The sequence below is a fragment of the Centroberyx gerrardi genome, chromosome 6, assembly GCF_048128805.1.
Source record: "Centroberyx gerrardi isolate f3 chromosome 6, fCenGer3.hap1.cur.20231027, whole genome shotgun sequence".
Taxonomy (NCBI): domain Eukaryota; kingdom Metazoa; phylum Chordata; class Actinopteri; order Beryciformes; family Berycidae; genus Centroberyx; species Centroberyx gerrardi.
The window spans coordinates 20,568,582-20,583,635 of record NC_136002.1 but is presented as its reverse complement, the minus strand read 5'-3'; the positions used below and the strand labels follow the sequence as shown (position 1 = coordinate 20,583,635).

Below are 15,054 nucleotides of genomic sequence, written 5' to 3'. Positions count from 1 at the left end.
CCAAAACCAACCCTCAAAATTACCCACAGTGACATCAAATACAGGGGAGACACTGATGTGCGCACACACATGCTACCCCGCTGATCTATTGATTTCCATAGGTCTATTGATTTGTTGGTTCAGGTGATTTCGAATACTAAGTCAGAGGGAGGCGTTTTCTCTCCTGCAGTGTTTTCTCAGCCACTGTCAAGGGCAAACACTTCAAAACTAATACCGAGCAGTGGGGGACAATCACCAGAGGCCAGAGAGATTTAAGTCTTCTTCCTACCCACAGACACAATCCGTATGTGTCTGCTTATCCCTGTTTGCTTTTGTGTATAGTGCGATTTCAAAAAGCGGCTCTGGGGTTTTGCCGTCTGTATGCTTACCCTTGTTGCTGCTGTTTTCCCCAGTATTTGAGCCTCTCTCTCTCTCTCTCTCTCTCTCTTTTTTTTCTCTCTCTCTCACTGCCCCTCTTTGACTCTCTCTCTTTGTGTTTCATTGTTACTGTGCCATCCCATCTAATCACATTAGAGAGGAAATCAAACTCTGTTATACACCTTCCCTGCTGTTTCCACTCTCCCCGCCGCTTTTGTTCTTCTTTTTTTCCGGCAGAGCAATACACTATTGGTGATAATGGAATTAGCTCTTTGACATGTGTGGTGTGTCATAAAATAATGAAAACCCACAATGCACTGCAGTGGCGTTAAGAGTTTAGAGTTTGGAGTCGTGACTGCAGGCAGTGCCCGGCGGAGTAACAGCACACTCAGTGTCTGCTCTGCTCCCTCTCCCCTTTCACCATCCGTTCTCTTAAACACACACACATGCACACACACACCCACACACACACACACACACACACACATGCGCACACACTAGCCAATATGCGCCCCTTGTTTTCATTCTTTTGTGTCAAACCATGGTGATCTCATCTCTCCATCAGGAGGTTTGTTATGTGTGTGTGTGCTATTAGCTGCCTCCCTTCCTCTTTGGCTCTGTTTGCCTCGTTCCCTCTTTCACTCTCTCTCACTCTCGCTTTCTCTCTCTCTCTCTCTCTCTCTCTCACACACACACACACACACACTGTATACCCTCCCTCTCTCATGCTCCCTCTCTCCACCGCTGACTTGCTTCTAACAAGGCTTTCCTTTCTGCGTTGCTATCTCGCGATCGTTCCCTTTATCCCCCCCATCTCTTAAACACACACACAATGAGATACACAGATACACACACACACACACACACACAGAGAGACACACAGACACATTCTCAGTGCTTTGTGTGTGTTAATACCCTGTCAGGGGGGATTATAACTGAGTTGGGGATGACAGCCCCTCTGGGAAATCCCCCTCGGGGGTCAGCGCTGCCCGAGGCCCAGTCTGGCCCTTCTGTTGTTCAGACTCACTCTCTCCTCTCTCCCCTCTGAAGACCCCGACCCTTTTCTCTCGTCCTTTAGTCCGCCCTTGTCTCCATCCCTATTCATAATGGAACTCCGGCTGTTTTTTTCGGACATGGACTCTGCCCATATCTTCACTGTCCTGCTGTTTAGTCCTCTGATGGTGTTAAACCCAGGGGTGCAGCTAGAAATTCTGGGAGTAAAGGATGAAAGAAAAAGGGTTGTTTTTTTTAGAGAGCCCCCCCCCCCATCATGACTTATACAACTTAGTACTGTATCACTTCTCCTCTCTGAGGGGCCTCCTCCAGCCTGGGCCCCCCTGAAAATACTGATGATGGCAAATCAAATATTCAAAGAAATGTTTTGATACACATAGAAATAAGCTCCACCAAAAAGTTTATTCTGTGCAAACAAACAACTTTTAGACCTAAATTGGTCTTGAAATTTGGTAAACAAGTATTCTAATCTAAATCTTAATAGTTGCAGATTATTTAACACACTCTCTCACACACTATCTCTCTCTCTCTCTCCCCCCCCCCCCCTCAGATCAGCTGATTGAGCGTGTCCTCCTCTCCTCCATGCTGAACCCGGGCGAACAGTGGCAGACGTACCGTCACCACGGACGGACTCTGAGCCTGGAGTACCGGCTGCGTTTCCGCTGTGACTCAAACTACTATGGACCCTTCTGCAACAAGCTCTGCAGGTCCCGGGACGACTTCTTCGGTCACTTTGGCTGCGACGCCAGCGGCTCTAAGGTCTGCATGGACGGCTGGACTGGACCAGAGTGCAGAGAAGGTGAGAGAGGTTACATCCATCTGTATATGACATATATATTATATGTCCTTTATATGTTTAGAAAATGGATAGATTCAGTCCTTAGTTTTGATTGGCTTCGCCCCATTCAAAGCAGCATTGTAAAATACTCATATATACAGTATATACAGTAAATATACATATTAACACACTAACAGTGATCACCACTCCAACCATACCAATACTAGTGTGCTTGTTTAGCTACTGCTCAAGTACTGAATCGTGGGAAGAATAAAGTTGCATTATTATTATTTTTAATATTGATTAAAAATGAAAAATAAAAGATTTATTGAACATTTTCATTCTTTTTTTTTTTTATATTGCAATGCATTTTTCAATCCCAACAATGCTGTAAGATCACTGAAATGCATGTTCTCTTGTGCTTTAATATCATGTCAGATCCACTTAAAGGGTTTCATTCCAAAATGCTACATTTTCGATTTCAAAACCACAAATGATTCTATCCTTAAAACCATAACTATTTTGGAATCAAGGGTCTTAAGATGACTTGTAACTTTATGGGTTTTACTTTCATACCAGTGTCAAATGGTGGATATGTCATTTTGGAATTTAACTTTTCACACACACACACACACACACACACACACACACACACACACACACAAACACACAGACACACAGACACACACACCCACTCGCACACCACATACCTATTCCCAGAAATGGTTAGTAAGAGGAATACTGACAGCCTTCAGCACATGTTACACCGACGCCCTCCAGTACGTCAGTACTGTTAGCAACATACGTCAGTTAACTTCATCGGACAATGTAGGGGCAGATTGCTCTCCGTCTGTGACTCATCATTTGGATGAACTCACCCTGTCGCCTCGGAGCGTTGCCGTCGGGTTGCGAAGTTGAGAGTAAATGAAGGAAACCGGGGTGGAAACCATGGGAACCTTGAAGGACATGCAGCCACTGTAATGACATCCTGTAGTCCTCCCATCCCGCCCTTCGTCTCACTGCTGCCAAGCCCGTCTCACTTCCTCCTCAGCGGGTTGCTGATTGGACCGGAGAGAAGCAGGAAGTGTGAAGAATCAGCCAGGGTCCCTCCTTTACCCCCCGCGAGTTTCTGACCATCATGAAGTTCAGAGGGTTACGCTGTTAGGTTCTCCAGCTGTGGGGATTTGAAGAACATTGCTGCTGAAAGGCTTTCTCTCAAAACCTTTCTCCTGTTCAAGTGGCAAAAATCTCAGATTAAGATGAGGGTGATATGAAGTCAGATGAAGGCATTTTCACAGAGCTAGAAGTCACATATTTCAGTTTACAACATCATTCCTCTGTAATATAAATGTTGAGGTCCCCTTTAGGTGACAGTAGCCAGATGAGTGATCCTCTTTACGTCGCCTATGTAAAACTTTAGCCTGGTGAAATGTTTTGTATATCTGATGATATGAGTGTTTTTTTTTTGTCTCCCACCAGTTTTTATTTGATCTACAATTTGTGATGTCATTGTTTTGCGGTCCTGTTTTATCAGCTGCGTCTCAGATGTGTATATTGTAGGTTTCCAGCGGCTCATCAATAGACTGAAAGTCATCTGTGTCGTATTGTAACTGTTTTCCACTCCCTAACAGCTGTGTGTGTGTGTGTGTGTGTGTGTGTGTATGTGTGTGTGCGCATGGTGTGTTCACAGCGGTGTGCAGACAGGGGTGTCACCAGGCCCACGGCTCCTGTACTGCACCTGGAGAATGCAAGTGAGTTAGAGGAACATTTACAATTTACAATTTTGGCAGTAAAATAAGTGAACATTCCTCAAGCATCAACAGTGTAAGTAGCCAGATATTCAGAGTGCCATGAAAACATCATTGCCAAACATCAACTGCCTAAAATTAATAATGGAGCAAAACACTCGCTTTGAACACGACAGCAAAGCCGACGCCTCTGTGTTCTGACTCTGTGTTCTGACTCTGTGTTCTGACTCTGTGTTCTGACTCTGTGTTCTGACTCTGTGTTCCTGACTCTGTGTTCTGACTCTGTGTTCTGACTCTGTGTTCTGACTCTGTGTTCCTGACTCTGTGTTCTGACTCTGTGTTCTGACTCTGTGTTCTGACTCTGTGTTCCTGACTCTGTGTTCTGACTCTGTGTTCTGACTCTGTGTTCCTGACTCTGTGTTCCTGACTCTGTGTTCTGACTCTGTGTTCTGACTCTGTGTTCTGACTCTGTGTTCCTGACTCTGTGTTCTGACTCTGTGTTCTGACTCTGTGTTCTGACTCTGTGTTCCTGACTCTGTGTTCTGACTCTGTGTTCTGACTCTGTGTTCCTGACTCTGTGTTCCTGACTCTGTGTTCCTGACTCTGTGTTCTGACTCTGTGTTCCTGACTCTGTGTTCCTGACTCTGTGTTCCTGACTCTGTGTTCTGACTCTGTGTTCCTGACTCTGTGTTCTGACTCTGTGTTCTGACTCTGTGTTCCTGACTCTGTGTTCTGACTCTGTGTTCTGACTCTGTGTTCCTGACTCTGTGTTCCTGACTCTGTGTTCTGACTCTGTGTTCCTGACTCTGTGTTCCGACTCTGTGTTCCGACTCTGTGTTCCGACTCTGTGTTCCTGACTCTGTGTTCCTGACTCTGTGTTCCTGACTCTGTTTTCTGACTCTGTGTTCTGACTCTGTGTTCCTGACTCTGTGTTCCTGACTCTGTGTTCCTGACTCTGTGTTCCTGACTCTGTTTTCTGACTCTGTGTTCCTGACTCTGTGTTCCTGACTCTGTTTTCTGACTCTGTGTTCCTGACTCTGTGTTCCTGACTCTGTGTTCTGACTCTGTGTTCCTGACTCTGTGTTCCTGACTCTGTGTTCCTGACTCTGTTTTCTGACTCTGTGTTCCTGACTCTGTGTTCCTGACTCTGTTTTCTGACTCTGTGTTCCTGACTCTGTGTTCCTGACTCTGTGTTCTGACTCTGTGTTCTGACTCTGTGTTCTGACTCTGTGTTCCTGACTCTGTGTGTCCAGGTGTCACTACGGCTGGCAGGGTCTTCTGTGTGACCAGTGTGTGACGTTCCCCGGCTGCGTCTACGGGAGCTGCGCCGAGCCGTGGCAGTGTGTGTGTGACGTCAACTGGGGCGGACTGCTGTGTGACAAAGGTAGACGTGACCCATTTATTTTGTTTTGTTTTTTTGATGCGAGGACAAAAGAAAAACCCTGGCAAGCGGAATAATGCCGGTGTGGTGTAGCAGCGCCGCGACCATGTCACAGTCGGTGTTCGGCCATTTTAGGAAGGCGCAGGCACTAACTAGGTGATTTCATTTGAGCTTGTTCATCTGTTTCCCCCTCTGTTGTTAGAATAAGCATCTTGGTGAAATCAAATTGGTCGGTGTGTGTGTGTATGTGTGTGTGAGAGACAGAGAGAGAGAGAGAGAGAGAGTGAAAGGGAGAGGGAGAGAAACATTATGTGTATATTAGTTTGTCAGGCGTGGCTCTTCACACTCCTTCCCAGGCCCGGCCCACTGATCCTCTCTATAAGATAAGGCACAACTCCCTGAGGGCTTACTCTCCGCTCTTCAACCTTTTCCCATAACGCTGTAGCGCAAGCGGGAGCCTCCCACCTCCGTCCCCAGTGTGGGAGCCGGGATCTGGGAGCCGCGCGAGGGCCCATGGGTGGTGGTGTATTGTGCAGGGGAAAGACGATAGCCTTGGGTAAAGCGAATGTGAGCGGGGCTGGGCTGGGTGCTGCTCAGCTAGGTGGGGTCCTGAGCTGTTTCTCTCCATTCAGAAACGCTCTGTAAAGGGCTGCGGCGAGACAAAGAGACTGTGGGCATGGAGGAGATCATTAGAGGAAGCAAGGCTTTAATCAGCCTCAACACTAGAGACAACAGGCCCTGCAGCTACTGGCCTGCACAGCGACCTGGATTCACTGCTCTGTCAGTGGAGGGCATGTGTGTGTGTGTGTGTGTGTGTGTGTGAGAGAGAGAGAGAAAAAACATTTAATATTGTTTACGAAGAGGCTGCCTTTGTGGCTATGTTCTTTTAGCTTGTTTACCTGTACGTGCATTTGCTTGTCTTTGTCTGTGTATATGTGAGTGGGCGCACGTGTGTGTGTGTGTGTGTGTGTGAGAGAGAGAGAGAGAGAGAGAGAGAGTGAGTGTGTGTGTGGTTAGTAAATGTTACAGTATGCTGCACTCTTTACCTGAGACAGTCACACTGATCAAAGACATGAGTAAAGAGATAAGGAGTGACGCTTTATCCATCTCTTTTGTTCTCTGTCTTCCTTTCTTCCTTTCTTCTCTTTTTTGTATGATTTCTCTCTGTCTGTTGTTTTGTCCTGTGTATTCTACAAACTAAAATATAAAATCTTCCTCTATGGCTTTATTTTTCTCCCTCCCTCAATTTCTATCCTCTCCCTCCGTTGTTCCCCGTCTTCATTCTCACACCTCCCTCCTTCTCCCCGTCCCAGATCTGAACTACTGTGGCACCCACCAGCCCTGTAAGAACGGCGGGACGTGTGCCAACACCGAGCCCAACGAGTACCAGTGCGAGTGCCAGGAAGGTTTCCGAGGACGCAACTGTGACATCGGTGAGTGTGGCTTCACCATCCAGACATCTGAACCACTGGAAAAATGTTAATAAATATTTTCAAACGTATCCACATCTTCCTGGCAAGTTTTTGTAAAGTTAAATTAGCACAAATAAAGCACAATTGGTTGTCCATAATCATAGATTGCAGTTTTTGTTTGCGCTGTTAATAATTATAGAATATAATATCAGCAATAATGAAACATTTTAAGGTGCTACTTGTTTTAACATCAATAAATCATTACCACATTAATTTTGAGGCATTAGTATAATTACTGTAAACAAATGAGATTGGCAGCTCTACCGGCCTCTACATGACATTTTACATTGTGTGCCGCCGGGTTGGATTTTGTGGGAAATCTGCTGGATTGTGTAATGGCACAAAACAGAAATAGTTTTTACTTTGCAAATAAAACACAACTTTATCCCAGTTCCACTATTCTAACTGCATAATTTAAACTTTGCATTTGAACTTACACACACTTACCTCGTCAGTATGCACACTGGCTGTTATCAAGAGCAGTTATCGGCTCTTATCCCTCTCTTTGCTCTTCGAAACAAACACAAGTGGAGCGATACTGGGCGGGGTGGGGTGGGGGTGGGGGGTATTGAGAGGGGAGACAAGTAGAAACATCTTTGCAACAGGAGGCAACGGCAACGTTTTTAGAAATGTGGCCTTAATTTTGAGAAACACAAAAACACTACAAGTAGCACCTATAATTTTACTTAGATCGCTGACATATAGAATGCCAAAGTGCAACAAAACCACATTTTTCCTTCAAAACAATCAAGAGTAATAATCATGATTTAAAGTAGTGATCATAATATCTAACAAAATCATTGGGATTATCATTTTAGCTAAAATTGCACAACCCTACTTAAATTCTGTCTTCTCTTATACCTCTCATTATCCTGTCCTCCTCCTTCCCTCCATCCCTCCATCCCTCCATCTCCTGCACCACCTCCTCCTCGTACCTGTCCTCCTCCTCTCTCCTCTCCTCTCCTCTCCTCTCCTCTCCTCTCCTCCCATCAGTGGAGCATGCCTGTTTGTCGTCCCCCTGTATGAACGGGGCAACCTGTGTGGAAGACCCAACCGGCTTCAGCTGCATCTGTCCCGACGGATGGACCGGACACACCTGCACAGATGGTGATTGTCAATGCCACACACACACACACACACACACACACATACATACACACACAGCCCTACACACACACACACACAAACACATATAACTTTGAGCTGAGGGGCAGGGCAGTACAAGATTGCTTGTGATTGGCTGTTATTGGATCAAAGCCAGTAAGTGATTCTAATCAATTCCCCAGAGGAAACTAATTTACCCAGAAGGCAAACAACAGCATCAACAGCAATCAGTGCTCTCTCTCACCCTTTCTCTGGCTTTGTGTGTGAGTATGAATGTGTTTGTGCGTGCATGCGTGTGTGTGAGTGTGTGTGTGTGTGTATGCATAGAAAGGCCTGCAAGTGTTTGCGTTACCAACAAAAGCGACAGACTCAGACGGAACACCCCTGATCCACTCTATTGATTTAATATAAGCGGAGGTGATTTTGTAAGTTAAGTGAGTTTTATTCTGTGTTCCTGTTGTAATGGCAGCGAATCAGATGTTAATTATGTTGTATTTCACTCTCAAAGGCTGATGCTTGACTGACAGTGATGTGTGATGTGTTATTGCTTTCTGTTTGTGTGACTCTTGGGGCTCGCGAAGCAGCTCAGCTCAGAGACTATAGTTTGGCTGTGGGCAGATATTGAAGTTTTATTGATATTTTCATCTTCAACAGAGATTCTTTTTGGACCACTCAGCTAACTTGCTCAAGCTTTAAAGTTAACACAGCTGCTTGATCTGGCTGGATACTAATCCCCCTGTGCCCACTACTCCCCTATTGCTGCTAGTTTAGAGGAGCCCACACAGCTTGTAAAATGTTCCATTTCTGTGTTTGGGGTGGTGGATAAAGGTCAAAAATGTTTTTGCCGGATAACAACTGAACTGTCACAACAATCTGTCTTAGGCTTCAGTGAGAGATCATGTGATCTGTGTGCGTGAGTGTGTGTGTATGTGAGAAAGAGAGAGAGAGAGAGAGAGATGATGTAGGTCTGATCTCAGGTACAGTGTGTGTGGCTGCAGGTGTGATTGGATGATACAGTATAGTGTGTCGGAGCTCTGTGTATAAACATGCAGTGTTCCACATCCTCTGCTTTCACCCCCATTAGGATAAACTATGCTGCAGGTCGGCTGTTACTGGAAGCACGTAAACACATCAGCAAGACACTTTTTCATGAGAGAGAGAGAGAGGGAGTGAGAGGGAGGGAGAAAGACAGAGAGAGAGAGAGGCAAAGGAAAAGTTTCTCACTAGCAATTTGTTTTAAAATTGATAATATATAATTGAGAATTGATTAGTCGGTTACATTCACTCTCACTCACATAATTGAATATTTGTCAGCAGTATGACAAACACTTAGCGAGGCAGTCTATCTCTGTCTCTGTGTGTGTGTGTGTGTGTGTGTGTGGTGTGTGTGTGTGTGTGTGTGTGTGTGTGTGTGAGGGGGAGAGGGGGCGGTCTCAAGGGAGCACATAGTGAGTGGCTTGTCTGGCTTGTTGGGAATGACAACCATAACCACAACACAGCTCTGTTTTCAGACTAGATTTATATATATATATATAACGGATATTAATTAAAGTCTTCTTTGTTTGTTATGAATTCTCTGTCTAGATTTGGGAGAGTTATTATTGCGCGGGGTTGGAGTCGGGGTCAGGAGGATGGAAAATGGTTGTTCTGTAGGGTTAGGTAAATGAAAAAAGGTTATGAGAGAGAGAGAGAGAGAGAGAGAGAGAGAGAGAGAGAGCTCTTGAGTGAGAGATGTATACCGCAGAGCTATGCATGGGAAAACTTATGATGCCACTGTTGTGCAAATATGTCATGCATATTTGGTAGTTATGCATGGTTAACCCCCCGAATCTGCATGTGCCTCACTGTCTCTGCTTCTTTGTCTGACTGTTTCTTTCTGTCTGTCTCTCTCTCTTTTTATGCCCTCTCTTTAAACCTCATTCTCTCACGTTCCCTCTGTTTCTTTATCTGTTTTTAATTCCTCTTCAGAGGAGCGGAACCAGGCGTGGCAGCTCCCTCTTTCTGTCTATTTCTATTTTATCCCGTCTCTTCCCTTTCCCATCTTTCCTTCAATCCATTTCACTCTCCTTTCTCTCTCTCTCTCTCTCTCTCTCACTCTCTCTCTCTGGGAAAGCTATGAGGTGTGAACTATGGGCAGCAGATGATTTTATTTATCACTGTTTGCACAGGAACCAGAGCAGGAGAAAAGGGAATGAAAACACAGACCGCTAAAGCATCCGCATACCAATGCAACAGTTGGGATCACACACACATGTGCACGCACAGACACACACACATACACACACACACACACACACACACAAGAATGCAAATATCTCTGTGCCATTCATACACAAGAGCACATTCCCATTACACAGACCAGTAGTTCATGTACTCTCTCCCTCTCTCTCTCCCAGCGGTGCGGCAGTGTGATCTGAGCCCCTGTGGCCGCGGGGCGACATGCCAGGAGTCTCCGGGTGGCTACCGGTGCCTCTGTCCCCCCGGATGGACCGGCAGGACCTGCCAACTGGGTCAGTATGGCAGCTTTACCTTCAGGACCTTCAACGGGAGTTACTTAACAACACAATATGCTGTAAGAGCGTGCTGTCTCCTATTAAAGGCAGCCTGTTATCCATATGCTGCTGCTTTTAATAATACTAATCTTTATTGGTGTAGCAGTTTTCAAAACACTGTGGCAACGCACTTTACAAGCAAGTAAATAAAACTAAAAAAAGACTGAATCAACATTAAAAGCAATGGAAGCAAAGCAAGAAACATAAAAGGAGATCATAAAAATGGAGGATAAATTAAATTAATTACTTATGTAATAGTTCATTAAATAAGAGCAAGTTAGTTATAGTGTTTTAATAGATGATACAGAGGCAGGTAGGAGATTAACGGCAAAGGCCCGATCGCCTCTAGTTTTCAATCTAGACTGTGAAACAGCCGTTAGCGACCGGCCCAAAGACCGCAGCATGTGGTCCAGCTCATATGGGGTTAAAAGGCCTGTGATACATCTTGGTGCCACGCCTATCTGTACCTGATCAATAAAATCTTAAATTCAATTCTAAACCAGACAGGAAAGGAGTGTAAAGAATGTAAAGTTGGGAGGATATGATTTCATCTTTTGTTGTATATCTCATTTTTTAGCATTAGAATGTCACCACAATTGATTTCACAGTGTTATATCAATGAGAAAATCTGATATTTATCATCTTCAAGTAATCCATTCTTAGGATTTTTAACGCTGTTCTCCTATAAAGCTAAACCAATCTTAGCTGGTTTCCTGTAGTAGCAAAACCTGTGTTGCAATGAACAATACGTGATTATGTGTTCAATTTTGAAGTGAGAAATGCATTTAAAGTACAAATTAAACGGATAGAAAAAGCGGACGGCATGCTAATTCCCCCTTCAATGCACTCTCACTGTGAATCAGTATTCTCTCAATGCATTGTCACGTCTCTTTGGGCTACATTCGCTCATATTGACGAGTTTACTCCCCAAGGGTTGCTATGTTAGATAGCACAGCAGAGGGAATATTGTATGGAATCGGGTCATATAGACGCACACCCACCCACCCACACACACACACACACACACACGGACTGTATATTCACATACAGAGGCTTGGGGCTCATGAAGTGAAAGCGGAGACATATTTCAGGATGACAGCCTCTCCTATTCCTCTGTGTTACAGTGATATGTCACTCTGACACTTGATAATCCCTCGCGGTTCCACATCACAGTTCAATAGCTCACAGTACAACACACACTCTCACACACACACTCAAATACACTGTGTCACAGTGCCCCAACAAAAGTGATAAAACCGGGTTTATAGCCTCAGCCTATAGGCAGAGCATCAGGAGCGACCCAAATGGTACGAGGCAATTATACTTTCTATTAGTTTCACTGTTTTATTAGCCTACTTCCCTCCAGTGGATCAGTAAGTATTCACCAGGCAGAATCCCCAGGCCGTTCCCACAGATAACCCCCCCCACACACACACACACACACACACACACACACACCTCCTCTTCCTCCTCCTATAGCTCATTTTCCCCGTCTTTCTCCCTAACACCACTGGTGCTAAATCCTAATGGGACTCTCACTGGCAGTCACAGGTTTAGATTACCTATGACTGACTGACTACTTCCTCCTTATTCATTCGGGGTCACAGTCTAATCCTTCTCTTCTGCTATCAGAGCCGGCCCTCGGGGGGATCCTGGGCTTCAACGCTCGCAGAATGACAGAGGGTGGGACAGGGACAGGGACAGGGACGGGGGAGTTGGGTACAAACACAGAAAATCAACTGATATCCAAATATTTCTCTCAGGATTCTCACTCCAAGGAACTACTGTGAAAAATCGTCTGCTGCAAGGCATAAGACTTTGGATGTGTTTTGCCTTTTGTACACATAACACTGGGTTTGATCTATGAGAGGCAGGCGCTCTCCCTCTCATGAGCGCGCTTAAAGTGGTGGTGTGCGTCCCGCTGGTCTCTGCCCAGCAATTCTCCCACTTCAAAGTTCAGTTTAACTCTCCACTTCAAAATTTAATTTAACTCAATTTAACCAGTGTCTAAAGCCTCAGTGGGAGCTGCGTGAGACCGATTTTAATGGCTTTGATTACGTTTATGTGATTTGTGTCACTTAGTTGAATGGGATTTATGTTATCTATTATCTCATTATAGTATTTTAATTATTGCTGTGCTGTTTGTCAGGCTATGGAGTACAGTTAGACTGAGACATTGGTTTGCCGTTATAGTGTATCAGGCCGATGTTGGCCTTCTATTAAAAATCACATATCAGCTTGTCAGTGTTGACCAATGGAGGTAAGGATATGATTTTATTCAAAACCTGCAATGAAACCTGCCTCAACTTGCTAACCGACCTACAAATTTAATTTGTATGGGTTTAAGTGGAGAGATTTAGAGTCCCATGATGGTCTCAATTCTGTTTCAGAGGCTTTTCTCACACTACCAAGAATAAAATTCTGGGTGAAACACTGAATCTTTGTGATGTGTTTTTATTCTTTTGGTATGAAAATGCTCAAAATTATATATACAGAATATCGGCACAAAATATTGGTTATCGCTTCAATCCAAAAACGTTGTTATTAGTCGGCTCTCAAAAACTCAGATTGGTCAAACCCTAAGTAGGATTTAAAATGTTATATAGGTTTTAGATTAACCGTTTTTGTCTGATCGAAGAGTGAATGTCCCTGTTTAGCAGTAAAAACAGATGGAATGTCGTTCATTATGTGTTTTCTATCAGTGTTTTCTATTTTAGTAACTTTTCTCAATTCTCTCTTCTCTCTTTAGACACCAATGAGTGTGAAATGAGCATATGTGTCCATGCCCGCTCTTGCCGCAACCTGATCGGCGGATACCTGTGTGACTGCCTTCCTGGGTGGGCGGGGCCTAACTGTGACATCAGTGAGTATGAGAGGAGAGGAGAGGAAAGGAAAGGAAAGGAAAGGAAAGGAAAGGAAAGGAAAGGAAAGGAAAGGAAAGGAAAGGAAGGGGAGGGAAGGGGAGAAGAAGTGCGTGTGTCAGGTGGCAGGTTGTAAAAGATGAAGAACCTCAGTAGATTGTGTTTAAACAGCATTTTCCCTCAGGCCCAAAGCTCCCGTGCTCTAGATCATTTTGCAGGTCTAATTAACCCCATCGATCACCTGACACAGACTATCGCTGAGAGACATGAACAGTATGGCACTGTTCATAAGCTTGTGTCAAGTGCTGCTTTTGACCATCGTTTCTTATCACTGTGTACCGACACATTACCATATAAAGACACATATCACATTTTCACAACATCACAGATTCAAATCTGACCCGTGACCTGCTGTATCACGTCAGTCCCTCCCTATCTTCAATCTTTTCTGTGTTTTCTCTTGGTATATCGCCTTATAAATTAGAAATACCATCAAGATACTTTTCAGGAACAAAGAGGAGTACTTGTTTGCACTGTGTACAGTGCCATGTGTATCTCTGTGTGATGGATTAATATAGCATTTCTGATCTGTAGGGAACAGCAGCTGCCAGGGTTTGTGTCTGAACGGAGGACGCTGTGAGGTGAGCGCTGACTTTCTGTCTCTGTCTAATTTGCCTGTCGTATCAGCTTCCCTCTGAGAATCAGTCACAGCACTTACCTGTTTTCCTGTCTGCCTCTCACTCTCCTCTCTCCTGTCCACTGTGGGGATTTTAGTCTTCCTTTTGTCTGTCTCATTGTCTGTTCAATAAAATGTTAAACTCTCAGCACCACTTGGGAAACAAATAATTAAAAGGGAGCATTTTATTTTTGTTAAAGCCCAAAGGCATTGCAGACCTTCTTCGGGAATTAAAGCCTCTCCCTTTTTATTATTTCCTCTCCAGATGTGGGCAATATTTTTTTAGATGGCCAAATGTTTCATGGCCTCTGGTAGATCTGTGGGTCTGCGACAAAGCTCCCTTTTCCTTCTCTAATGTCTGTTCTCCCCACTCCATCATCATCATCATCATCATCATCATCATCATTGATACTGTAGTGTGCATTTTTCACTTTTACTACTGTGCTCTTTTGATACTGTTTGTTTACTATAACCTGTTGTGGTTGCTGTTTCCCTGTTGCCACGCCAACATGTTTCTCACTGCAAAGCAATCTGTACTGTCCCACTCAGGACCTGGTGTCAGGGTCTCGATGTTTGTGCCTGCCTGGTTTCTCTGGGAAATACTGCCAGACCAGCCCCAGTCCGTGTGACAGCACCCCCTGTCTGCATGGAGGACAGTGTGTGGAGAAGGATGGAAGGACCGCCACCTGCAACTGTCCCATGGGATACTCAGGATTGTTCTGTGAGGTTGGTATATTTTCCTGGAGTTTTGGTCTAAGCTAGGTGTTCCCAAACTTTTTCACTCCAAGGACTCCATATAGGTTTGTATTAGCCCACGGACGACCACTTGGTAAAATTTAGTCCCAGCAGACCCCCATCTGAGAAGATGTTTTGTGTTTGAATGTGATTTAGTAGAGAATTGATTGACAGTTTAGATTAAAATAGCCCAATTCATACATTCTTTCACTGTGCAATACATTGAAAATATTGGTGAAATTAAACTATTTCCCATGTTGCTGAGGACCCTGTATAACCCCCTCAAGAACTCCTGGAGGTCCCAGGGTCCCACTTTGGGAACCACAGTGCTAGACAGCCTATGTAGGTTAATGGGTTAATACAACAGAGGGGTAAC

General features: G+C 44.6%; 1 protein-coding gene across 1 annotated transcript in view; it reads left to right on the top strand.

Moving 5' to 3' along the window:
- LOC139933493 (uncharacterized) overlaps window positions 1–15,054 on the top strand; it is a 40,110-nt gene that overhangs the window by 23,575 nt on the left and 1,481 nt on the right. The window contains exons 4-12 of the mRNA XM_071927600.2: window positions 1,922–2,170; window positions 3,840–3,900; window positions 5,151–5,281; window positions 6,592–6,711; window positions 7,744–7,857; window positions 10,251–10,364; window positions 13,156–13,269; window positions 13,862–13,908; window positions 14,493–14,669. Of these exons, the coding sequence (XP_071783701.2) occupies window positions 1,922–2,170; window positions 3,840–3,900; window positions 5,151–5,281; window positions 6,592–6,711; window positions 7,744–7,857; window positions 10,251–10,364; window positions 13,156–13,269; window positions 13,862–13,908; window positions 14,493–14,669 (1,127 nt within the window). The remainder of the gene's footprint in view (window positions 1–1,921; window positions 2,171–3,839; window positions 3,901–5,150; window positions 5,282–6,591; window positions 6,712–7,743; window positions 7,858–10,250; window positions 10,365–13,155; window positions 13,270–13,861; window positions 13,909–14,492; window positions 14,670–15,054) is intronic.